The sequence below is a fragment of the Balaenoptera borealis genome, assembly GCF_965194805.1.
Source record: "Balaenoptera borealis genome assembly, chromosome: 9".
In the NCBI taxonomy this organism is placed as follows: Eukaryota; Metazoa; Chordata; class Mammalia; order Artiodactyla; family Balaenopteridae; genus Balaenoptera; species Balaenoptera borealis.
Window position 1 is genome coordinate 18,115,827 of NC_138873.1, and position 26,044 is coordinate 18,141,870.

Genomic DNA, 26,044 nt, shown 5'->3' on the forward strand with positions numbered 1-26,044 from the left:
ATTAAAGGTTATCAATCACTTAAGACAAAACATGAAAAATCAATATGTGTAACAGAAAATGGTTTGGGGAGATCAAAAATTCCAAAATGTTTATTTTTCCTCTCAGAATGTATAAGGCAATTTCAAATGGCAAATTATTACACCTTAGGGCATGCATGGAGGAGGAGAAAAGCAATTAAAAACCAGTGTAATAAAATTAGTTTCCATTTCAAGCACCTGATATATGCAGTGTGTTTTCAGGATATGACTAGTACTCACAAATAATCACTTTTATAAATCTAAGGACACCTAGAATGAAAGAGGTGAAATAAATTTCCTAAGGGACTTAAAAACTCTCTGAGTCTTAGTTTCCTCATCTGTAAAACGGAGTAGTAGCAGCAATTACTTTATTGGGTTATTGTAAGAATTAAATGGAATTTGTATATACCTTGCTCTGACCAGTGAAAGCACTTGGTGTTTTTTTACCAAGGCCACTCAGTAGGGAGTTTGGTATTCCTTTCTTCCTGGTCCCAAAGCCCCACCCTCTTTCTGCCACACCACCCATACTACTCTGAGCACAAGGAATGGAAGCCTAATAGCTCCTGAATACATTTAGAAACTTCAAATATTTTAACAGGGTCCTAATTTTTAAATGTCAAATGGTAAATTATGAGCTGCCACTTGGAATTCTAACTACAGTAGAGAGTATTTCTTACCCTGAAGCCTTAGTGAGAACAAACTCCTGCTTCCAACAGTGGGCAGGTACATTGGTGCTATGATGGTTAACTCTATAATGGGGCATCATTATTAAAGGACTCAAATAAAAATTATCATTCCATGGGTGAAGGTGATAAATTCTATAAAATAATATATAAATCATTGTTTACAGACTCTCCATGAGCCAGAGATCCCCATGAGATACAGAATACAGTAAGCCAAATTTACCAATATGTATTATGTGACTATGGGGTAAATCATGTCAGAGAGCCACTGGAGAATAATACTAGCACAGGCTCAACTACAAAAAAGTCGAAAGAAATTCTTATTGAGTCTAAGGTAGTTACAGACAAAATTACTAATATATAATTATCAACAAAGTAGAGGAACATAAAGTAAAATGAGATAGGTGGTCTAATTTTCCTCATAACTTAACACACAAGTATATTTTGTGGATTTGAATGCACACTTTGTCACATTTCAACGACACCAGGGCTGAGAACAATGGAGGGGGAGCTACAGCTGATGTTGACCCGCGGCTAGCGATGCAGTTGCCCCTAGGTGCATGTATGCAAACGCGGATGCCATTCCTGGTGGCACAACTGCAGAGCCGCAAACCCACATTTCAGCTTACAAACCACTTAATGACCATTTGAAAAAAGAATGAGACGCTGTCTGGAAACCTTCTGCAGTCAAGTAAGATCAAGATAGTACCAGCATCTAAACTCGTAGAAGGGTTTGGATGAAATCCAGAGATGACAGAAGTGCTCTCAGACAGGCTGCTTTAGCCATCCTCCTGCCAACCATGACACTGTGAGGATGGACCCGAGTCCAAAAGTGACTCAGAAGAGTCTGCCTAGAAAAATGCTGAAGGATTACCTCATACTTGCTTAACTTTACTTTTATAGTTATGTATATCTGAGTGATAAGTCATAAACATCTATGTATAAATAAGTCTAAGACAGCTCTGTCAATAAGTTGCAAATAAAAATCTTAATGGAAAAGCAGTATCGTGTACCAGCTGAACATTTCTTCTTTCTCAGTGGCACTTACTAGCGGTCTTACCCTTTATGGCACCTAAGACTTGCAATATATTTCACACCTTCTTCTCCTTGTCTCCTGACCCCTCAAATACTCCCTCTTTTAAGATAAACCCTACTCTCATCCTCCTGCCCTCTCCTACTTCTTAATTTATGGCCCTTATGTTTGGTCTCATAATAATTTGGCCCCATAAACCGTAAATAAAGGTTAAGGGGAGAGACTTAAAGTTACACGACTGAGATTCAAATTCCGGTTTTCCTGGTTGCTGGCTGTGTGGCCTCGGGGAAATTATCAAAAACCCGTCTTTACTTAAGTTTCCTGAGCTGTAGAGGGCAAATAATGATAACATCTACCTCATGGGGTTGTCGGGAAGATTAAAAGAGAACATACATGCAAAGTACTTTGAACTGTCCTGGGTACCATATTAAATATCCTTTAAAGTGTTGACAACTATACGTTTTAATGTTGTTGTCTGTAATCAAGTCAAGGCGGTAAGCTTTTTTCTAACAGATCTGGAATACAATTTTAGTTCATGAGTCACAAATTGTTCTTCTATGTCCTGCATCTCTACTTCCTACCTGCCAATATTGCCCACCGGATCTGTGGTAAGGACTCGTGTTCCTTCAACACAAGACCTTCTATTGGCTACAGGTTAGTTTGTTCAATTTCCATAAGACCTCTTTGAGGGGGTTTTATTAACCTCACGTTTCAGATGGCAAAACAGACCTGAAAGAGTTCAGTAACCTGCCTATGGTCAGAGCCCGGTGTGGGGAACTGGGATTTGCATCCAGGTCTTTGTGATTCCAAAGCCTTAATGTTCTTCCCTTCCTTCCACGTGATCCACACATATCAACAGAACAGAAGAAAGACAAGACATGTGACCATTGTAGAGTCACAAGTTTCCTTCTAGATCAAGTGACTGTAATTCTCAGTGCTCTCTGGGATTCAAATCCAGTCGGAACAACCCTGGAATGACTGTTTTTAAAAAATTTTTATTTTAAATTGGAGCATAGTTGATTAACAATGTTGCATTCATTTCAGGTGTACAACAAAGTGGTTTAGTTATGCATATACATATATCTATTCTTTTTCAAATTCTCTTCCCATTTAGGTTATTACAGAATATTGAGTAGAGTTTCCTGTGTTATACAGTAGGTCCTTATTGGTGATCTATTTTAAATATAGCAGTGTGTACATGTCAATCCCAGACTCCCAATCTATCCCTCCCCCGACCTGTTTATATCACTCGTGGAATGACTATTCTTAAATAATCCACTTTTTTTTGCCTTTCTAACGGTAGAAGGTAAACATAATCTTTAGGGAAGAAATAATCATTTCCAAGGACAAAACCATGGGTCATATATTTATATTAAATATATCTAAAAGGCAGTGTGTCCAAAATGCAACAAAGAGGGAAGTTACTATTTGTAGGATAGGTTATCAAAATATCTCTGTATGTTGTCTAGTAGCACACCATACACTAGCATGCATATGATAAGTATATTCATCATAGTTTGATTAGCTTTAATCGCAAGAATAGATTGATATTTTGTAAGCTTTAATTGCAGGAATAGGTGATAGCCCTCCACAATTCAGATTAGGAAAATACAGCCAAACGAAAATCATAATTCAAATACTGTGTCATTTTAATACTTCCAGATGCCTTCACAAATTATAATATTTAATTCATTTCTGCAAAAGAAAACCTAAATGAGCATGTAAATTTTTATTTTATAAAATATTTGCATTTATAGTTTTATATAAAAGGAAACAGGAAAGCCAGAGGACTTGAATAACAACAAAACCACACCTCAAGGTGAACTTCTGATAAAAAGAACTTTGGTTTCCCGCTTCTTGGTGTGAAAGGCATGCTCTCCTTCAAACACAAAGGGCATGGAGTTCCTGCAAATTCCCTGAGACCAGGAAATGCCCTGGTAGAACCAACTGATACAACTTCAGTGTTCAGTTTCCTTAGGCACGTGAGAAAGTTCACTTGGTTCTTCATTCATTCAACAATATTATTGAACACCTAAAATGTGCCAGAAAATACACCAGAACTACAGAAGTACTAAGCCGGGAACAACTCTATTGGGGGTGAACCAGATGTGCTCACAGCCTCGGGGAGGTCATAGTAAAAAACCAGACCATATTGCTCTGTGACTTTCTTCTAAAGGGCATTATGGTATTCACAGATACCATCTGTTTCCCAGACCTTTCACAGGGTGTGTTTAGGTAACACTGTTCACTGGACTTTTTTACAGACGTGAGAGCAGCAAAGGGGTAAAAAGAAGTGGTTAGATAGCTACTCACCAAGAAAACCAAAACTGGATTGGATTCAACGCTTCTGATTTATCAGTCAGGATTTAGAAAGAAATTAAATGTATATTCTTCACTCAAAATGGCTATTTTTGCAAATGCTATTATGTAGATTGATTAATTTCCAAAATGAAGTTGAAGTTAAATTGATGGAGCTCAGCGGATGTAAAAGAATGCACACGGAATATATACAGTTCATGACTGGTGCTCATTTTTCAACCAAGAGACAGATGAGATTCCACAGACATCCTGTTAATGGTACATGGATATAATAAAGTAGAGAAGGTGGGCCAAAAAAGTGTCCATAATTACATGAAGGCACTCTGTCCTCAGAGTAATTCTAGGGTAGGGGAGGGAGGGAAGTAAGTTTTTCACTTAAAATTGTTCAAGATTCCTCTTTTAAATTAAAAAGTCCTCAGTGGGACAGCGTATGACCTGGAATGAGACTAAAAGGTATTCATTTTCCAGATTCAGTTGACATACTTTAAAGGCTGCCTTAGGTCAAGTGATTTTATTTATGATATAAACCATCCTACTCTTTATCAAACGCTCCTTACTCGGGATTTCTACTGCATGCTCGCATTTTCCCTTTTTTAAAAATACATTTTAGTGCTGTTCACCAATATTACTGACTTTTCTATTATTGACTTTTTTGCTGACAGATCAACGAAGTCTTGAAGCATACGATTTTAAAGCTGACAGATTAGGTTTTCATACCATAATGCTGGCCCCTGCAGAACCCTGGGGCTGGTTGGAGCTTTAGTTTATGAACAAAAGTATTCTAAGGCTATGTCTTGAAAACCATGAATCTAAGTTGAAATTTAGGACAGTATAGAAAGATGGGTCTTTTTTTTGAAGATGTCAGATATCTTAGGTATACTTTCTAGGATCTGACATCAGACAAAAAGCTGGGATTAGAGGACCTGGGAATAACCTCAACTGTCTATCACCAGCCCAATGTCACGGCGGGTGTGCCACGCACTGTAGGCTCCTCAGTGTCTTAACTATACAATTTCTGAATCCATCTAGGACATCCTCAGGTCCCTTTTCATTTCTAAAAATCAAAAATGTAGCTATTGCTTCCTAATATTTACTCCACATCTTCCTTGCTTCAAATTTACTTTCCTTTCATCTTGTATTCAGCGTGAATAAAAACAGCTATTCATCATCATCAACACATATCACATGATGCCATTTATACAGAACCCAAAACACTATTACAAAACTTCTTTGAATTAATGTTCAGGGCTGCTTATCATGTGCTAATTATCGTGTTAAGCATTTACAAACATTATTCCATTTGCTCAAGGTCCTGAAGGAAGAAAGTAGTAAGGCTGGGATTCAAATCTTTAGGTCTCAGGACCCCTGAGATGCTGCTTATCTATGGTTGAATCACAACAACCTTTGGGGGGAGATTCAGGGACTCTGGCAGCCACAGCAGGATCCCATACGGAGAAACTCCACATATGACCCTGCCTACCACCTAATATACACCACCACCCCACCTCCCACTGGGGGGGGGGGCACAATTACTGGCACAGAATCGCATGCTATCACCCTCAGAAGTATTTTTTTAGTCAGAAGCGGGGTGGGGGGAGAAGGGAGAAAGCCACAACATACGTGTATATAACCATCACACAAAAGCATCCAAGCAAACATCATTAAGGATTTATTTGCATTTTGCAGGCAGTGTGGGAAGTCTGGTTTTCTCCTTTCTTCTGAGGTCGCACTCTGATTTCCCATGCTAACCATAATGCTCCAGTACCCTAAACATTTATATATTGTCCATTTAAATAACGCACATACTCTGTCCCATTCATAGAAATGTAAACGATCACAAAAGAGTCAAAGCGGGAACCGCGGTGAAAGCTGTTAACGTTTATTGAACAGAGGACATATGTTTGCAAATTACAGCGTTGCACGAGCACACAGTCCAGGGTTCATAATGCTGTTCCAATTCGGCTCTCCAAAGGGCCTTCTCACACAGCCCCTTTTTAAAACAGTAACTGAAAGGAAAAAGGTGTCAATTGCAGTTACATGCACAAAACCACATGGCAACTTTCATTTAGAATGAATCTCTGCTCTACTACCTGGATGGACACAAGGTGATTTTTCAGGTCCATGCACACGTTTTTGTACGGTCAGAACTTCTCAAAGAATAATGCTTTCGTAACCCATAGAGTATCTCAGAATAGTGTCGAGTTTAGCAAGCAGGGCAACAACTTCAGTGAACAACAGAATTTCTAACATTTGCCCCAATCAATATCCTACTTTGCCCTCAAGAAATTCAACACAGCACTTCATTTTTGGAATAACAAGGGAAAATTCATCTGACAAAGGACATGATACGGAATACACCTATAAAAGGTATTTCTCATCTCAAACAATGTTTAAGAGTCGACTTCTTTCCTTTTGTTCCAGTGGAAGAAATTTTGGTCAAATTGTCAAAAAAAAATACCACCAGGCTCTTGAGGTAGACTTTAACCTCCAATTTTCCTCTAAAAGTTATCTTTGAACAACAAAAATTTTTTTAAAAACTTAATTTCCAGGAATTTAAACAATTTAAAACAAAATATCTATTTTTATAAGTAAAAAAAGTTATGTTGTTCAATTTTCTGAACTACCATTCTACCTTTTTTTTTTTTTTGCCTTTTATGGAAATATCTAAAATAGTGATCATGGAGTAGAAAGTTATTAGATTTTTATCTCCTTAGAGATTAATAATAGAAAACTGAAGAGGATTTTCTAATCAAAGTATCTGATAGTATAAAACATCTGATGTAGGAATACTTAATTGATGACCTCTGAGACTGCCAATTAGAAAATTCTAAAAGAGAAAGCCTAGCTGATTCACTTTGCTCTGTACAACTTATCTGGTTTAATTTAATACAGCAACTATGATGGTTTTATTCTAAGCATAAGATGCCAGCTGGTCTCTTCTAAGAATTCTGTTCCTCTGCCCTTGGTCTGAATGGTGAACTGGCCATTTTGGAGGTGTAGCTCTTGCTCATTTCTTGCATATGTCTCTGGATGTAATTTTCTACTCTTTATTCCTTATTCACTTTGAAATGCAGAAATCCTCCACCTGTCTGAACATGATATTTTGACACGTAATTAAATATGACATGTAAAAATTAACCATTTTGTCGAAGAATTTAATTTTCTTCCACCTTCCTTTTTGTTACTGTTCAATGCCCATGCAAAGGACCTGTTTACAACACCCAGATTCTTCACAGAGGACAATCCAGACAGGCTTATCTCAGTTTGCTGGCAGGTGCATTCCAGCCACTTGCGCATCTGGTTTCTCTTTGCATAGAAAAGAGTTTGCCGATCCACCATCATCTGCTTCATGTCTTGGCTGGATTTATCCCAGAAAAGGCTACGGGGGAATGCCCATTTGCACTCTTAACTTGTAAATCACAATCATAACATCAGAGGAAATGCATATCTGCCACTCTCTAATTTGCACACTAAATTTATAAATCTAAAGCTGTTTTAAAAAGGGGCAACTTAAAGAATACCTTTATATGTCTATGTGACAATTTCCCCAGACTTGAAAAATGTTGGCCTTAGCTATTCGCTCATTGTTTTTAAAAATCACATTCTTTTCATTCGATCAATAAACATTTACTCAACTCCTACTATGGGCAGGCACTGTAGCTCTCCTTTATCCTTCCTAAAAGAAAGCAAAGGGCCTTATTCAGTGGGTTTAAGGCATCAATACGGACAATTTATGCTTGAGTCAATTTATTCTTGAGTGTTCTAGTCAGTTTTAAGGTAATCTCTTTCATATAAGAGGAAAGAAAGAAGGGAAGGGAGCGAGGCACTGCGCACCTACTATGTGTCCAACACCGAGCCAAGAACTGTGTGGGTGTATGTTGCAGAATTCTTAAGCCTCTTAAGAACTAAGGGAGGGTATGTATTCTTCCCATTTTATGGACAAGGATGAAAAGCTTTGATGAGTTTAATAATTGTTCAAGATCATTTCTCATGCTACATTCTTAGCTTATGTTCTTAACAGATTCATGACAGGAAAAAGCTATCAACGTGATTCTAGAATTTGAACTCAGATCTGAGGAACTCCAAAATAAAAACTCAGTGCTTACTGTTTCTGTTATTAATTTCACAACACCAAGATGCTATAAATTTCTCTGGATTGAAAAACTGCTTGAGTACAGCTATTCTATGTTGCTGTAAATTCCTCTGTGAGGAAAGAGCCCTTAAAATCATGCATTCCCTATGCCAAGAATATGTGCGTAAAATCTTTCTTTCCTCACCTTAAAAATTTTGTTTTAAGATGAAATGAAGAAAGTGTTGCTATAATCCTCTCATTTCCTCAATATTATGAAGTAAAAGTCTGTAATTAACCTCTCTTCATGTTCTAGGAAATACAAATCAAGATAATCCTCTAGTTTTGATAATATATTTATTTGTCCCTTTGCTATTTCCTTTACCTTAAAAAATTAAGGATATCATGAATATTAGATAAAAGAAAAAAACACTATGAAAAAATTACTCTTCTTAAGCATAATTATCTCCAGATATAATTCATGGTAAGATTACTTCCTTTCTCTTATGTCTTATATTCTAACTCTTAACTCATCTTCATTTAATGCAAAAGAATTAATGGGCTTCCTTTAATATTTCTCTGCTTATTTTAAAGCTTTCTTCCTGTAGCTTTAGGTAAGAAGTCTTTAAAATCCATGGGCTATTTCACCATTCTACATTGTGATAGAGGATTGTTATTTTCAAATTCCAAGAGTAAACACAAAGAGAAGATTTAAATTTGGCAAAATAATTGAAGCTAGACATTATATAAATAGAAAATAAAACTTGCAATGACCAAAGAGCCCCCTTTTTGGTTGCAGCAGATTGCATCATAATGCCCACAGTGAAAAATACTAGATTTTTCAGAAATCGGGTCCTCTCTAGCAACAATTCAACAAATGCATGTAAATGTATATCTGTGAAATAAATCTGCCACAGATCCTGCACCTGGAAATGAGGTCTCGAACAGGAAGCCATTTATTATCACAATAAATTATATCTATAATCTACAGAGACCCCCACTCCTTAAAAAAAACAAAAACAAAAACAAAACATAACTTGGAAATTTTAAAGACTCACTTGGAAAAAAAAAATGATGAAAGGTTGATTGGCGTATAATTCTTACAAAACTGCAAGCAGTTTTTTTTTAAACATGTAGTTTAAAAGACAACGTATACATGCTTTTAGAGCTTAATTTCCTTGCATTTGTACATAAGAATGAGACTGACTTTACCCGATGTCTAAATTAATCTCTAGAAGTAGCTAAACTATGTCAACCTCAGATTTTTAAAGCAGTATTGTGATTAAAATAGCCCTTGGAGACCTTAACTGCCTACCCATTCCCCTACGCACCAGGAATAAATGAATGTACATCTATCTCTTTTTCTCCGAGGGTTCCCTACTCTTGAGCATTACAATGTGATGTAAGCTTCAATCTCTTTTGTACTTCTAAGTAGTGCAGGGAAGATTCTGGAATACAGTACTGCCTAGCTGCTCTCAGAAGCTGTCTGACCGTGGAGCTTGCTGCATGTCTGGATCTCTTTTGATGATCTCCTTTTAACTAAGTTTTGGGTCCGGTCAACATGACTGCATTTTCTAAGCAGAAAAGAAAACTGCCAACATCCAAAGGCATAAACAATAGGAATTAGAAGAACTCCGGATTCATCTTAATTTCCTCCTCCCACCTCCTTCTACTCTCCTTTTTGGCTGTGGTTATACAGTGCTCTTAATGTCCACTGCCACGGCCCACCTCTCTGCCCCACCTCCAAAGGCCTGAAATCAGAATCTGGGGAGGGAATCTGGGCCATGGCAGTGTCCAGGGCTGAGGAAAACTGGCCATCCAGTCACACAGCTGGCCCTTGCTCAATGTACATCAGAGTAAGACACAGGTCCTAACACTCAACTTCAGCCAGATGAAACTTAAAAAGAGAAGTTACAAAAAAGTTTCTTCCTTTGCAGATGTTCCTGAATTTGTCACCTTTATCATTGTACCTACATATGAAATAACTATATAAAGCACTTTAAAATAAGAATTTCCTTCACCAAACTATTCTATAGAGAATTATATAAAATACTTAACCTATGAAAGCAGCCCTACATAAAGTGAAAAAGTATGTTAAAATACAAAATTAAAATGACTATTCTCAAGTTAAAGGCTAATTTGGAAATGATGTAATTTCTAGCTATTGCCAGAAATCTTTTTGTCTTGTATTACCACTTAAAATTAGTCAGTACCCAAATGCCTTAGCCAACCTCACTTATTTTCAGCAAGAATTCTTAGTACCGAGGGCAGAATCCCAAAATATGTAGAAGACTGTATCTCACAATGGTATGTCTTTAAAAAATGAACTCAGTACTTCTTTATGTGTGATATTTCACTGTCTTTTGTCTAGCTATTATAAGTTCGTTACCCAGCGTACTAAGTTGATTATTCCAGAATTTTTCCAAGCAAAAAGTTAGGCTGATGAGTATTTCCAGGGTCATCATCCATTTCCCTTTTTGAAAGAAGGTTCTAAATATGCCCTTTTCCAGTCTTCAGGCACCTCATCAGTCCTCCACGAGTTCTCAAAAATGATATCTAGCGGTTCTGTGATGACTTCGGCCAATTCATTAAGAACTCTAGGATGCCAGCCATTGGGACCTGTGGATTTGAACATATCGGGGTTATTTAAGTTCTCCTTTACCCATTCTTCCCCTAGTCCATCATGGATTCCTGCTCCAATTTTTAAGTCATACTTGTCTCTTTCTGGTTACCACATGGACTTTTGAAAACTAGCTTTCAGTCTCTGCTTTTTATCTATCAATTTTCTCTTTGAAGCTAATAAGAGAAAAATGTATTTTATTCTTCTCAAGCCTCTGTTTTGTTTAAAAAAAAAAAAAGGTCTACTTCTCTTTCCTTTCATGTTTCTTATAAGAAAAGGAAAGTTAAAAAACAATAAATAAATAAAAGTATATCTTGTAATAGTTTTGCCTTCCTAAATCACATCACTGAATTCTACATTCTGTCAGCCTTAGTCATAGGTAACAGTCAACATACTGCAAAACATTTCAAAGGCTAACTAGCTCGTGCTCAGAGGGTACATATCTATCTATCCAGCTTGTCTGTGCAAGTGCTAATTCAAAATGTACCTTCCAAAATAAAAAAAGATTCACAATCATCTTTAATCATGATTTGTATGCACATAACTTTTTCACATAGGCACTTAAAAAGCATAGTTGTGCATGAGCTGGAAAGAGATGAAGACGGATTTCTTACAAAGCAGTAACCTAGTTGAATTCATCTGCTATTGTGTGGTCATCTGCACCAGTGTTCTGGGATTGATATTACACTAATTATCTCCAAGCTCTGATCGGTGTTGACAGTTTTAACCCCTTCGTGGTCACCATGATTCCTCCAAAATTGAAAGACAGCAACAGATTACAGTTTCCTGCCCATCTGTCATAGTTATGCCCTGGGCCTAGAATCCCTTGACAGAACGAGAATGGACAAAGGAGAAGAAGGAAAAAAAAAAGAGTGCAAAGGAAGAATGAAGATGCCTGGGTCTCTCCTATGATTTCTGATATGACAGGCAGGCTGTGCTGCTTGGATTCAACGATTTTCTTGTTGTTGTTTTTTAACTGGAAAAGCTTTTGGAAAAGGTTGAATCAATTTTGCTCTCTTTTGTTTTTGTTTTGTTTTGTTTTTCTAGTCTGTATCTCTCCAGTGGTACCCCCAGTTTTATCTCTTGCAAAAAAAAAATCATATTGCAGGCATTATTAAGACTTTTAAGAAACAATTCTGCATATTTCTCTAGGGCATAATAATTTGTTTTAGCACATGCCATCTTCACCCTTGCTCAAACCTGCCGATGGCAATATGTTAACTAATATGTCATCATTAATTACTTTGGGTAATATCATCTGGCAGTTGCATCTAAATGGATAGGAAGTATTACTAGCCATGCTCAGGAAGTTTCTTTCTCCAGAAAATCAATCTGTTTTCAGGCCTTTTTCGCCACTGTAAGACCAAGTAATAATATCTTACTACTCACTAACATATTCACAGTCACTCAGATAAACCCATACCCAAGCCAATCAATGCCTCTATGAAAACCAAACTCCTGTTATAAACTATGTAAAAGTAATGTTCAATCTGTCTTGACAAACTAAGCTTTTTTTTTTTTTTTTTTTTTTAGGGGGGAGTGATCAAAGTTACCTTAACACGAAGAAGGCAAAACTGTTTCATTTTTAATGCTCTAACGAATGAATGAATGAAAAAGCATTGCAACAGAAATTGTATTTGCTATAGAGTACAAGATAACTTGCTATTTCTATCTGAAAAACCAGAAAGAGCCTCAGGTTACAGCATTAGGGTTACTAAGACCTCAGGAAGACTACAGCTGAATTCTGAAGGGGTCACAAAGGAAGGAGGCAGCATCCTGAGGACATTCTTATTAAAATGATTCTCAGATGTCTGCACCGCAACTGATAGGCTCTGCCTGAAGTCAGCAAGATGACCTTGTCTACTGTTAAAGGTCATTTTATTCCAGGAACCTGTGCAAATAAAGAAAATGCCTTTGTACAGACTATCATCTAGTAAACGGGCAGACACCCTCCACCTTAAACTTATCTAAAGATGTGGACCACGAAGTCATTCACAAATCTAGCATCAACCTAACAGCCTCGGAAATCTCTTTTGTCTTTGGTTCAACAAAAACAAATTGCATTCATTAAACAAGCCCAGCCCTGCAATTTGCTACTTTTCATTCTTTGTGGGGAGGGGGTGGGAGGCAAACAGCATTTCCACAGTTGGGTCATGGAGAGTTTCAAGATGTGAGAGCAGTCGCAGAGAACAGTAATTAGCTGAGCACATGTTGCTTCATGATCATAGGAAACGTGAGTAATTTCCATGCTAGGAAGGCTCCTTGGAGCTCTGGCGCCTGGCATGCATTGTGACATCCCAGATCCTGTTCCTTACAGACCGCAGTCGTCAAGCCGAATAGAAATGAACAGATGTTTACAACTCTGACCAGCTTTAAGGAGATAACTGCTAGAAATATGTCTTAGGGGCAAACAAGCGATACCAGTCCAGCCTCATTTCACAGAGCTGCTCCTACCACCTCACATTTTTTCCTTTCATTTTCCCCCCTAAATAATCCAGCATACTCCTACAAAGAAAAAAGCCCTTTCTTCACTCCACCAAGAAAAATAACAATCTGTTTATATGCGTTTACAGCCTTCTTTGGATATGACTAGGCTGACTTAACAAATCATGAAAGGAATTGCCTCAAATCTGGTCCTTTCTCAAAATTCATGAAAGTCAACCCCTGGACCAATAAATAGCAAGTTATATTTTTGGTTCTACTAATGCTCCTGAAGTTTTCCTGTTTTTAAAGTTTGTAAAAATTGAATGCCAGCGGTTTGTAATATGCCAAATTATTATCTATGTCTAAGGAAACATTACTAAAAGGTTTATACTCTGGTTTGGCCTAATTCTTCCCCGACCTGCCTTTGAGCCCACTCTCAGTTCCTACATCAGGGCCATACAAACCTAATTCTTGGGCTGAACTGTGACTTTCTCAGTTTTATTTGCTCTAAGCTCTTATGGGGGATGGGAGGGGTACAGAGACAGTCCTTCATTTCACAGATATTTGGCAATTCTAATCTGTGTTAGAGTTCCAATCTGAGAAACAGAGGGGGTGGGCAGGGGTGCAGAAAAAGTTATTTAAGGAATAAAGAAACTATTATCCTGTGGTTAAAAATTAAGTGTTACGAGATTATGTGTTTTTTTTTTTTCTCAGTTGATTATTCTGATTTGTAACTGGCTTCCAGTCTGTTGCTCTTTTCAGCTTGTGATTTTCCCCCTAATTAAAAGGCAATCAGAGTTATATGCAGGCTAAACCATTTAGAAGTTATTTCTCTATTGCGATATTAGTTTAAAGGATGTAGCTCCATCGCAGCTGTAGAACCAATAAATTCTCCACATGTGGTGGCTGAGATAAAAAAAATAAAACTGGTGACTGTACAATAATAGGCCATGCAATTTCCTTACGGTGGGGGGAGAGGGACGACTCTCTCATAGGAAAAAATTAATAAAGAACAATGGTGCAAATGTTGCCTTCTCTCCTCCTGGATGGCACAAGGCACATGAATCTGAACCTTTGGGTGGCTGGTGATAAGACAAGATTTTTTTTGCCGCATAACTTTCTCAACATTCAGCCATGTCACACTACTTATTGTTATGGAACCAAGGAAAGTTGGTAATTTGATAAGAGACCGGGGGAGGTGGGCGGGTGTAAATACAACCTCATTTTAGCTGTAAATTTCTCCAAAGGCAGAAACCACATTTTACACTTCTTTCTGTCTGCCTCGGGAATATTAGATAGATAGGAGTACAGTTTCCTTTGCCTACACAGCAGAGCATAAAATAGCAATATGTTCACTAAACCCATCTGCATCTTTCAGTTCCTCGGAAGGCCTCTGGGGGGACGCCTCAGGCTGCCTCCCAGCCCCCAATAGGCTGGAGGATGCAATGTTATGTTACACAATGAGCGGGCATATATGTCCTTTTTTCTACAGGAGTCTTACAGGGTAGGTTTCCAGGGATTCTATAGACTAGAAAAATGTTTGGCCTGCTCCAGAACGATCCACGTATATTTTCTTTTTCTGACTTTAAACACAAATACCCAGACGCATTATAAACCATTCTGTACAACTATCCTGCCTCCATCTATGGTGTGTACTTGGTAAGTACTGATTTACTATCTAACTCCTGAAACAAATTAAACAGGTTATAATAAACTGCGCGGCTTCTCGCCACCTTCTCTGGACCCACAAGAGTTCTAAGCTTCACTCAGGACTGAATCTGCAGGTTTTAAGCAAATGGAAAGTATACTGGAGAGGATGGAAATTTGCCTACCCCTTATTATTCAGAAAACTCTCAGGAACAAATTCAGAGGTTAAAAGACAAAAGCGTCTTTATTTATGCTCTCCTCAGGGCATTCACCGATTTTATAATTTTTCCAACTGAATAGCTATGTAAATTCCCGATTTCTTACAAGCACTTTGTTATAGTCTTCGTTGACATATTCTGAATATGCTAAATTCCCCCCACACGGAGGACAGCCCACAGGGCTGTGGTCGGCAAGTGGCAGCAAATGCCAGGAGACCACGCTTCAGAGGCCTGGGACCTCCTCACTGCCCAGAGTTGGGTCATGTCTTATCTCTACCAGGAAAAAATGATCAGGAGTTTAACCGTTGGGAATTCTGAATTCTTCTTTCAACAATTTTATAATAATTAACAGCTGGTCACAACATGAAACTGGGACCAGGTCACCACACTTTCAAGAAGTTTAATAGTACTGTTAAGGAGGTAAAATAGTAGCTGGAGGGGACAGTGCTTTTAAGAACAAAGAGGGATTCTGAGCATGTTTACAGATGGAGTGGAAGGAATCCATGGAGAGAGACCAAATGCAAGAAAATAAAGGCATAATTATGGACCATAATTATGACTAGGGCCAAGAGTAGATACCCAGAGGAGGGATTAGTCTTAGAGGGGAGAGGGGCAATTCCTCATCAGAAACAGGGAAAGAAGAACAGATGGGCAAAGATGTCAACACACTTGGAGATGAAGGAGAGAGCGAGGGAGGTAGCTCGTGTGCAACGGACTTGCAGTTCTCAGGAACGACCTAGCCAAGGTCATCTGCAGAAGGGGAGGTGAGAGGAGCAAGGGTACAGTTTTAAGGCGCCCAGAAGCGGTTAAGGGGGGCCTGAACTGGGACATGAAATCAGTTTGACAGCTGCAAGAGGGCAGATTCAGCTGGGCTGGACTGCATAGAATTACAGTGAAATGAGCTTTTAGAGTTTTTCTGTATTACGCTTCAAAGTCTCCAAATACTACCCAAAATAGTGATCAAGACACAGGCCTGGAAATGCGCAATGGAAGTCCAGAATAGAAATAATGATAAATGCTACAGTATGTTGTATATGAGTGTTCTGTCTTCCAGTAAAGCTCTTTAAGGCATATTTGATATGCCTTTGAATGAAACAGTGCCGTTGAGGACTAGCTTGGTCTGTTTGGGCTGCTATAACAGAATACCACAGACGGGGTGGATTATAAACAACAGAATTATTTCTCACACTTCTGGAAGCTGGGAAGTCCAAGGTCAAGGTGCCCACAGGGTCAGTGTCTGGTGAGCCCGTCTTCCTGGTTCACAGACACCATATTCTCACTAGGTTCTCACAAGGAAGAAGGGGCAAGAGAGCTCTTAGGCCTCTTTTATAAGGGCATCAATCCCTTCCTGAGGGCTTTACTCTCATAATCTAATCACCTCCCAAAGGCCCCGCCCCCAAATACCATCACATTGGGGATTAGGTTTCAACATATGAATTTTGAGAAGACATAGACATTCAGTCTATAGCATCATCTGTCTCTAACCAGGCTCCCTGGCTACCCATTTAAGGGTTTCTCACCTCTCTGTCCCTCCCTCTCTCCTTCTCTCTCATCTACCTACTCACAGTAAAATCATCCTTTATTATGTACTAATGGTGCTTGAAACCACCATTAACACTAACCTGCTAACTCTGATTACAATTATCACCAATGTAATTGCCATCAACTGTAGGTTTATAGTACATATTACAATTATTACTACCTGCCTACCCCACCAACAGTAAACAGCTACGAACAGTAACTGAGCGACCTTCTTCTGTGCCAGGCACTGTGCTAAGGACACAGTATATCTAAACATAATCTCCTTTACTTCTTACCACAAGCCAGCGTGATGGCTATCATGGACTCAGTTTTACACATGGCGAATCTGAGGCTTTCAAGTGTAGATACCCTGAGAGGGTCAAAGAGCTCATCAGTGGCAGAGCAGTCCTGTCCCACAGCAATGCCCAACCTTGTAAAAGTATGTCTGCACTCCCCATCATTTTTGTTTTTATTTATTTATTTATTTATTTATTTTGGTCCGTGCAGCATGCGGGACGTCCTTGACCAGGGGTGGAACTTGTGCGCCCTTCAGTGGAAACGCAGAGTCCTAACCACTGGACTGCCAGGGAACTCCCCCCATCATTTTTGACTGTGAATGTATAGTAGTTAAACAGCATCCTCCAAAATTCACATCCACCTGAAACCTCAGAATGTGAATCTGGAAATACAGCCTTTGCAGATGGTTTAAACTCTGGAGATGAAATCATCCTGGATTTAGGGTGGGCCCTAGATGCAGTCACTGGTGTTCTTTTAAGAAGAGGAGAAGACACAGACACACACCGAGAAGAAGGCCACGTGAAGACAGAGGCCAAGAGCAGAGTGATGCAGCTACAAGCCCAGTAATGCCAGGAACCACCAGAAACTGGGAGGGGCAAGGAAGATTCTCCCTTCGGGCCCTTAGAGGGAGCATGGCCCCCCCAAACTGTGATTTCATATTTCCGGACTCCAGAACTGTGAGAGAGTAAACTTCTGTTGCTTGAAGCCACTCAGTTTGTGGTACTTTGTACAGCAGCTCTCATAAACTAATACGGAATCCTTTCACAGAAATACTTAATTTCTCAAATGCTCTTGGGAGTATTTTTAATCACTCCATCGTTTTTAGCAATACATGCAAATGTGATTTTAGGCAAAAGGTATTTTATTTTTATTCAGGATACAAAACGTTGTGCATAATGCTTACTTAGATATATTTAATGTCATTCAAAATATACAAGCAAATTTTAAATTCGTCCTATTAAATAAATGATGCAAACTGTTATATGATTTGTAAAAAATACATTAACAACTATATGCTGTGTTTATGCATCCTCCTTGTATATTACGATGCAGACTGAGATTTAACTATTTCCCACAGCATCAAAAATAGAAAATAATCAGCAGTTGGGATGATTGTTTTCATTTTGCTTGATGTCCACTAGTTAATTTACTTGAATATTTATGATTTCCTTTAAGTTGCAAGACCAGAGGGAAGGTTACAGTGACTATTTGTAAGCATTTCTCTACAAATAACACGCTATATACGTGGACATTTTTATTTCCAATAAGTTAAAATTGAATGTAAACACCAGTATTTTTCTGTTTTGATATCAGTTATTGAAGAATGTGAATTTAATGTGCAATGTAAGCATACCTGAACTCTTATGAAGCTTTCATTTTACAGAGGAAAATATTTAAATAATTTTCATTGATATACTTAAAGATATATAATGAAACAGTTACTATTCCCAACCTGGAAAACTTTCTTGACTCTTTTGACAGCTCAGAAACCTCCAGCTAGATAACATGGCAGTTTCTATATTAGCAGTTCTCAAACATTTGTTTACAGGAGCAAACTGAATTTTAAAAAACACTGAAGATTCCAAAGAGCTTTTGTTTATATGGGTTATAATTATCGACATTTACCATATTTGAAACTGCAACTGAGAAATGTTTAAAATATTTATTTAATTCATTTAAAAATTAAAATGTACATGTATCATGTTAATATAACATTTTTATTTAAAATAAATATATTTCCCCCAAAATTAATAATAAGCATGACGTTGTTTTGCATTTTTGCATATCTCTTTAATGGCTAGTTTTATAGGCTACTGAGTTCTCATATCTTCCACACTTGAACTGTGACAATATGTTGTTTTAGTTGAAATAGATGAAGAAAATCTGTGCCATTAGAAAAAGGAAAATATTTTAATAGCTTTTTAAGATAGATAATTATAAATATTCTTTAGCTACTATGACAAAATTTGACAACATATAGATTCTTAAGTCAGTTACCATGTGAAATCTGAAACCATATCAATGAACTATTTGTACTCCATCAACTACATGAAAATCTCTGGTCTGTCTTCTACTATTAACAGATCTCTTGTCATACGTGATTTGGCAACATCATGCATTAATCACTTGGAAAATATTAGGTTCCTGAGTTATGCAGATCTTCTAAATGTTAACACGTATCATCATTCAATATCAAAAAAGTAACATTTGTTACTATCACCACCCAGCTCATCCTAAAAGCCTTCAAGTCTTGGGAAACTGTCAAGCTCACTGTGGCAGACACAAGTTTTTTTTTAATGTAATTTTTACTTGAATATTCAAATTTTATCATTAACAAATATTATCCATTACTTTTCTTGAAATATTAGGTTCACTTTACTCAGTTTCAAGAAATTTAGCTGCCGGGACTTCCCTGGCAGTCCAGTGGTTAAGACTCTGGGCTTCTAATGCAGTGGGTGCGGGTTCGATCTCTGGTTGGGGAACTAAGATCCCACGTGCCACACAGCGTGGGCAAAAATAAAATAAAATGAATATTAAAAAAGAAAGAAATTTAGCTGCCAAATACCCAGTAAGTAACCACAGTTTGTTCCTCAGTTGTTCTTCTAAAGCAAAATGCTGTTCCATGACTAAAGCAGCTAGTTCAGCTAGTAACTTAACAGCAGAAGTGGTTGGTGACAAGACAAGGTTCACATGCACTTCCATTTGCAACAGAAGTCTTTGTGAGTAGTTCTCATTTCGTCACACAGAATATTAAAAAAAAATGTACTCAAAGGTTGAGAATTTAATAAACTTACTAATTTCTACTGCTTCATCAAGGATATTTTAAGGAAAACAGCTATTTTTTGGCATGTGTGCAGGTGATGAATGCCATAAGCTCTAATGCAGTTTGGTGCCACTGCCTTGATTAGCACTAATGTGCCAGCATTTTTACCCACTGTGGCTTTTGTGCTACCAATGCAAATGTCCACAACGTGTAAAAGGCAAATAATGTTATAGTATTGTTATGAAATAATTATTACCTCAAAGACCCCTGGGACCCCCAAGGATCTGTGGACCACACTTTGAGAACCACTGTCTAAACCACTTCTACAGGGTACAGGCCACAAAATCAGTACCAGTAGATCTCAGACTAACTCATCAGTCTGGAATATAATTCTGCCCTTTGAAATGATAACTCCTTCCTAACAATCGCTCTGTATTTACCCACCTGGCTCCCCACCTGCCTTAGCCCCATGAAACTAGAAAGTCTGTAGCCTTCCTGCCATGAAGGTGAGTTGACTTTCCTCCTGTGGGGAGAGGGTTTGCAAAGGTAGCTGGGCTGGCTGGGGGGGGAACGCTTCTCGGAGGGACAGTGCTTGCCAGCTTTGACGAAAGCAAGAGCTTTTCATGTGACTTAGGCAATTCTGATCAAAAATAACCCGTGGTCTCTTGGTGTCCAGTCCCAGACCCCTGAACACTGAAGCGTTGCCTCCACTGGGCCTTAACCTCACCTGCCAAATTGGAATGGGCAGGGAAGCAAGACAACTGTCATAATCCTTGTTAGCAATTCCTTGGAAAGCACATTTGCATGTATGGTGGCAGCCAGAGTGAAGCACTACACCCAGGGGATCTGTGCTGTTTTCCATCACTCTACCTCTTCTCTGGTTTTGGCAGGGGAAAAGAGGGACATTTTTAAATGTCTCAAGAAAGCCACAAGCTCTGATGCCATCATTCTGGGTCTTAAGGACCATCAGCTAATTGCTTTAAAGAAACAATACTGGGCTTCCCTGGTGGTGCAGTGGTTAAGAATCCGCCTGCCAATGCAGGGGACACAGGTTCGACCCCTGGCCCGGGAAGATCCCACATGCCACCGAGAAACTAAGCCAGTGTGCCACAACTACTGAGCCTGTGCTCTAGAGCCCGCGAGCCACAACTACTGAGCCCATGTGCCACAACTACTGAAGCCCATGCGCCTACAGCCCGTGCTCCGCAACAAGAGAAGCCACCGCAATGAGAAGCCCGCGCACCGCAAGGAACAGTAGCCCCCGCTCGCCGCAACTAGAGAAAGCCCGCGCACAGCAACGAAGACCCAACGCAGCCAAAAACAAAAAAAAATTAAATTAAATTAAAAAAAGAAAGAAACAGTACTTATGAAGGCATCTGAATAATCCTCAAGATGCTGGCCTTGTCCAAATAAACTCTGAGGACATGTAAATGGGTTACCTGAAGCAGCAAAATATGTAAATAGGACTGAGTTCCATCATACACTGAAGGTCCTTACCACACACACACTTGCTGTTGTGAAGTGACACTTCTAGAAGGTTTGGGAGCAAAACCCAAATCGCAGGCCTTCACACGGTTACAGTTCAAGGTAGCCTAATGTCACTGTGTCCAGAGTGAGCCCAGGGTGGCTCTTTGTGTGTGTGTGTGTGTGTGTGTGTGTGTGTGAGAGAGAGAGAGACAGAGAGACACTGCGGGCTGGGGTGGGGAATGGAGGACACCTGGGTCCACCTCCTCAAACCAAACCAGCCTAACCTCCAGGTATTGCTCAGCAGTGGGCACATCCCTTCCTGCCAGGACAGAAGTGAAAGCCCCTGGGGGGAAGCAGTGCAGGGCTAGAGACCCATGCTCAGACTCTGGAAGGAAACCCCAGGTGTACTACTTCCTGGATGGGTGGCCTTGGGCACATTACTTAACCTAACTGCTCTGTGCTTCAGTTTCCCATCTGAAATGGGAACAACAGTGGTACCATTTCAGAGAGCTGTTATGAGGATTAAACGAGCTAATATTTGCAAGACTGTTTAGAACAGTATCTGGCACGGTGTAAGCCTATATAAGTGGATGTTTCTTCTAACACGTACCCCATAAAAGGCATGGAATTCTATTTCTTCATTCAATCACCGAGTGATATAAACCCACCGTTAAGGAGGCACAGATACTTAGGCACATCTTCAGAACAAAAACATAATGGATGTGCGGCAACATTATTAAGTTAGTCATCCACAAATGTTATTAGAATAAATCATGAATAATGTGTATGCTTTAAGCACTGTCTAGCCATTAAGTTTGAAAATGTTCATTTAGCTTTGTGAAGCATGCCCTATAGAACATAACTGCCACAGCACTCGTTCTCAGCTTGTTCAAGCATAAAGACCCCTTTAATTGTTTTAAAACGTAAGTCACACCCCCCCCCGCCACAGGGCATGTGTGTGAGTGCATGCACACACACACACACACACACACACACACACACACACGCACACGCACAAAAGAGAGTAACTTCACTATTAAATTCTTCTTACTTTCCTACCACTCTTTGAGAAAAATTGTTGCTTTAAAGGTGACCAAGAATGTAAGAATACCTTCAAATAAATGTATATGAAACATATTATTTATGTACAGATCCACTGAGGATAGTTGGTACCCAAGTAGGTTCCAGCTGTTTTTTTTTTGGCTGCACCGCGCAGCTTGCGGGATCTCAGTTCCCCAACCAGGGATTGAACCAGGGATTCCACGGCTGTGAAAGCACAGAATCCTAACCAGTAGGCCACCAGGGAACTTGGTGCCAAGACTCCTGTATTAATTCCTCAGGGGTCTGGGTTTCTCAGATTAGAAGTCGCTTTCACAGAGTAATGGAATCATCAGAAGCTACGATCGTGTTCTTGAAGAAATTCAAATATATTAAAATAAAAGTTGATTAACCAAGTGAAAGTCAAACCCCAGGATCCCGACTTTAATCTAACACCGAGTGGTCACTCCAGGCTTGCATTGGTTAGCATATGGCAGGCAAGAAGTATTTCAGTACATCTGAATACAGCAGTATTCCAAGAAGCTAAAGGCCAACATTTTTTATGACTTAAATCAGAATAGCTTGCTTTCCTCTCCACACAGTCTTTCACAGTTGAGCCTCACAATTTTTCACTGTTTACTCCTTCAGGAATCTGACCCTCTGCAGCAAAGATGTCAAACAGAGAAACAGATAATCCCATGCAGTTTCTACAGGAAACATGCCTGGTTCCAGAGATAATAGAAAGGACCCAAATTTCCTGGAACTAATACAGATCCATGGAAACATCGCCAGGCAAAAACAGAGAAGCTCAGTGGACTGGACATTTTTCAGACAATTCAAAACTAGGATAACAAGAGATTTTAGAAACTCCCTACTGTTGATAGGACTTTCCTCTGTATGACATGGAATGCAATCCCAAGAGCTGACTTTTTGTCCCTCAGACAAAATAGTATTTAAAATAGGTATAAACGTCTGCTGAAATTACGTTTAGGAACAAGTCCTTCAGTTATTTTCTTCTGTGCTTCTCATTCCCTTTGAGAGCAAATGTAAAACAACCTCTCACATAATTGCATTTTGCTATCACTTTAAAGGCAGAGTTGTTTTTATTTTAGGACATAATGTGCAAAATCATGTTATTTGACACTACATTATATTCACAGATCATGCAAGCTAAATAAATAAAGACACCTTGCTGATTTCTTAATATAGATTCAGCTAAGATTAGTTATGCATCTGCCACCTTAACATTCAGATTGGGGGGAAGAAAAGCCTTAGTTAAAAAGCACACTTGCATTGGAAGCACTTATAATTTCATGGTTCATTTAAGAGCATCACAATCAAGAATTTAATTATGTCAAAAAAAAGAACGGTATCTTTTTAACAACCAGAAGTGCATCCCCCTCAATTTCTCTCCTCCCCCGCCACCAAAGCGGGTCATTCTTCTTAACCTTTATGGGCTTGCTTTCTGACCTAGGAAATAACGAGTGTGATTAGATGATCTTAAGATATCCTCTGGTTCTATCATGCTGTGATTTTAAGATTTCTAGGGAATAGTCTGATGAGGAGGCAAAGGGGAAACAGAGCCAAGATGCTATGGGAACTTGGTCAATTCAGTTCCTAAACAAGGCAGTATTTCCCATGACGCAGACACACATCCCACTGGGCACTGTCAGTGGACTGGCAACTCGAAGCTACCACAGAACAGCAGTTTCACCAAAACCTCAACTCACATTAACATTTAAACATCTGCCTACACACTTTATTTAATCCATTCTATTGTTAATGCAAGGATCCCTATGACACCTGTTAAAAAACAAAATATTCAACTGAGTATTGGCTTTTAAAACAAATAAAAACGAAACAAATAAACATTTGCCTAACAATATGCCATTCAATAAATCACTGAACCTCAAAAAAAAAAAAAAAAAGAAGAAAAAAAACATGGATTCCTCCCAACTAAGGTCTGTGTCATGGCATCAGAATGGACTGAGAACTAATGACAGGAAACTAATCTCTGTAGGGGGGAAGGGGAAAGTCTTATTTTTGGATCAGCAAATCTAACAACAACTAACTTCCAGGTTGAGTAACAAAGTGTTTATGCTTTGCAAGTTTCTATAAATGCATCGCATAATCCTTTACACTGCTGAATTACTTAAATAATTCACTCTGGTGGTGGATAATGTTCTGATTGGTTCAATTAAATGAAGGTCTGACTGGTTCCCCCAAACAGAGACTGAGACAAAAGCGTAGGTGCAGGTCGTTTATTTGGGAATGTGATCCCAGAGAGCAGAAGTAGGGGCCAGGGAGAGTGAAATAAAGAAGGGAAAGCCAACACAAGGATGCATCTGGAGTTGGCCACTCAGTGACGTGCTGTTCAATTCTCTAAGACCTTCAGGGGAGCCTTAGGAAATGCATCTCAGAACCATGCATGTGAAAGAAGAAAGGAGGAACATTTAGACCTCATCTTCTATTACCCACTTGTCAAGGCTTTCCTGGTGGGTGGCAATTTTTCTGCACTTTGTATTTACACACGGTGAGAGCCTAGTCAGCTCCCATAGGAGTGAATGACAAAATCAAAGAAGCTCCTGGCTGTAAAGCAAGAAGCGCAGGCTTGAGCCAATGAGCCGTTAGGCTACACTTATGTGCTACCTGTTTAAGCCTGTGCAGAAGTGTTCACTCAGCAGTGGGTGGAATAAGAAACAAGGCTAAGGTGATTTGAACTGGTGCACACAAGCATCAGGCATGTGTATGAGTCAGGATGGGCCAGTTATGCCGCAGTAACAAATGACCCCACGATTTCAATGGCTTACAACAACAAAGGTTTATTTTTTACTCATGCTACAAATCCAAGGTGGGTCTGCTATGGTTCTGGGCCATTTTCTTCACTCCAGGACCAAAGCTGACACATCAGTCTCCATCAAGAAACATAGCCAGTCATTGTGACTTGAGGGAAAATATTAAATTTGTGAACTATGCACAGTTTTATAAAGCTTCTGCCTGGAAGAGGTCCACATCACTTCTACTCACCTTTCATTGACCAAAACATGCCATCTGCCTATTCTTAGTTCGAAGGGCTGGAATATATAATCCTCCTGCAGGGAGGAGTAATGTAGGAAGAGTGATTTGGAGTACAGTAATACAGCCTGTTACTCTATACTTTCATTTTCATGGCAGAAAAGCCAAGGGTAGGAGGAACAATTAACTTCAAGGAATCCTATGAAAATTATTTCATAGCATCATTTTTCTTTGGGCACATGGCCACCAATATTTAGGAATATTAAGTCTCAATCAAAGAAAGCAAATCTTTTTCCTATGAGAAAAAGAAAGCATGGGGGATACCTCATGGGGAAGGTTAAGAAACCATCTACTTCCTGTTTTGTGAATTTCTTCATTTTATAGATGTTCAAATGATTTTAAGAAATCCCAAATGAAGTGACTCCTGAGGAAGTTAATGACAGACCTGGGGCTAGGCTTCAATTCTCTGTATTCCCATTCCAGGACAGAGTTGATAGAAAACATTAGTCATCATTTTACGTTCAAATTACCTGAAAAGTACATACATTTTACAGAAAATATCTGTTTCTTTTATAAAGTTAACAACCTAATGTAACAATGAAACAATTTAAAATAGCGAGGTGAGCACTACACTGACGAGACAAAATTCAATTTAATTTGTTAATAAATTACAGGAAGCATGTTACAGTTAAGAGCATTTGATTTACCAGCCTGCTGACCAGAGATATCGAGTTCTTTGTACAAACTTAAGAACCATCAGAATTTTGTCAGATGAAACAACCAAGAGGGAAGAGGGAAGAGGTTAGATGAGCCTCATTTAAATAAAGGGAGTCCCTATTTGGGAGAGGAAACTGTAACCTCCAAGCCTTTACCTAATTTGATCTGCCTTCGAGGCCAATGATGAAAGCATG

The 26,044-nt window shown here is 39.0% G+C and overlaps 1 protein-coding gene across 2 annotated transcripts in view; it reads right to left on the reverse strand.

Moving 5' to 3' along the window:
• SAMD5 (sterile alpha motif domain containing 5) overlaps nt 1–26,044 on the reverse strand; it is a 75,791-nt gene that overhangs the window by 17,064 nt on the left and 32,683 nt on the right. Inside the window, exon 2 of one of the 2 annotated variants that reach the window (XM_082405579.1) lies at nt 5,915–10,741. The exons of the other annotated variant lie outside the window; for it this stretch is intronic. Coding sequence (XP_082261705.1) covers nt 10,679–10,741 — 63 coding nt within the window. The 3' untranslated portion in view covers nt 5,915–10,678. Of the gene's footprint in view, nt 1–5,914; nt 10,742–26,044 lie in introns of those variants that run through there. 2 annotated transcript variants of the gene reach the window in all.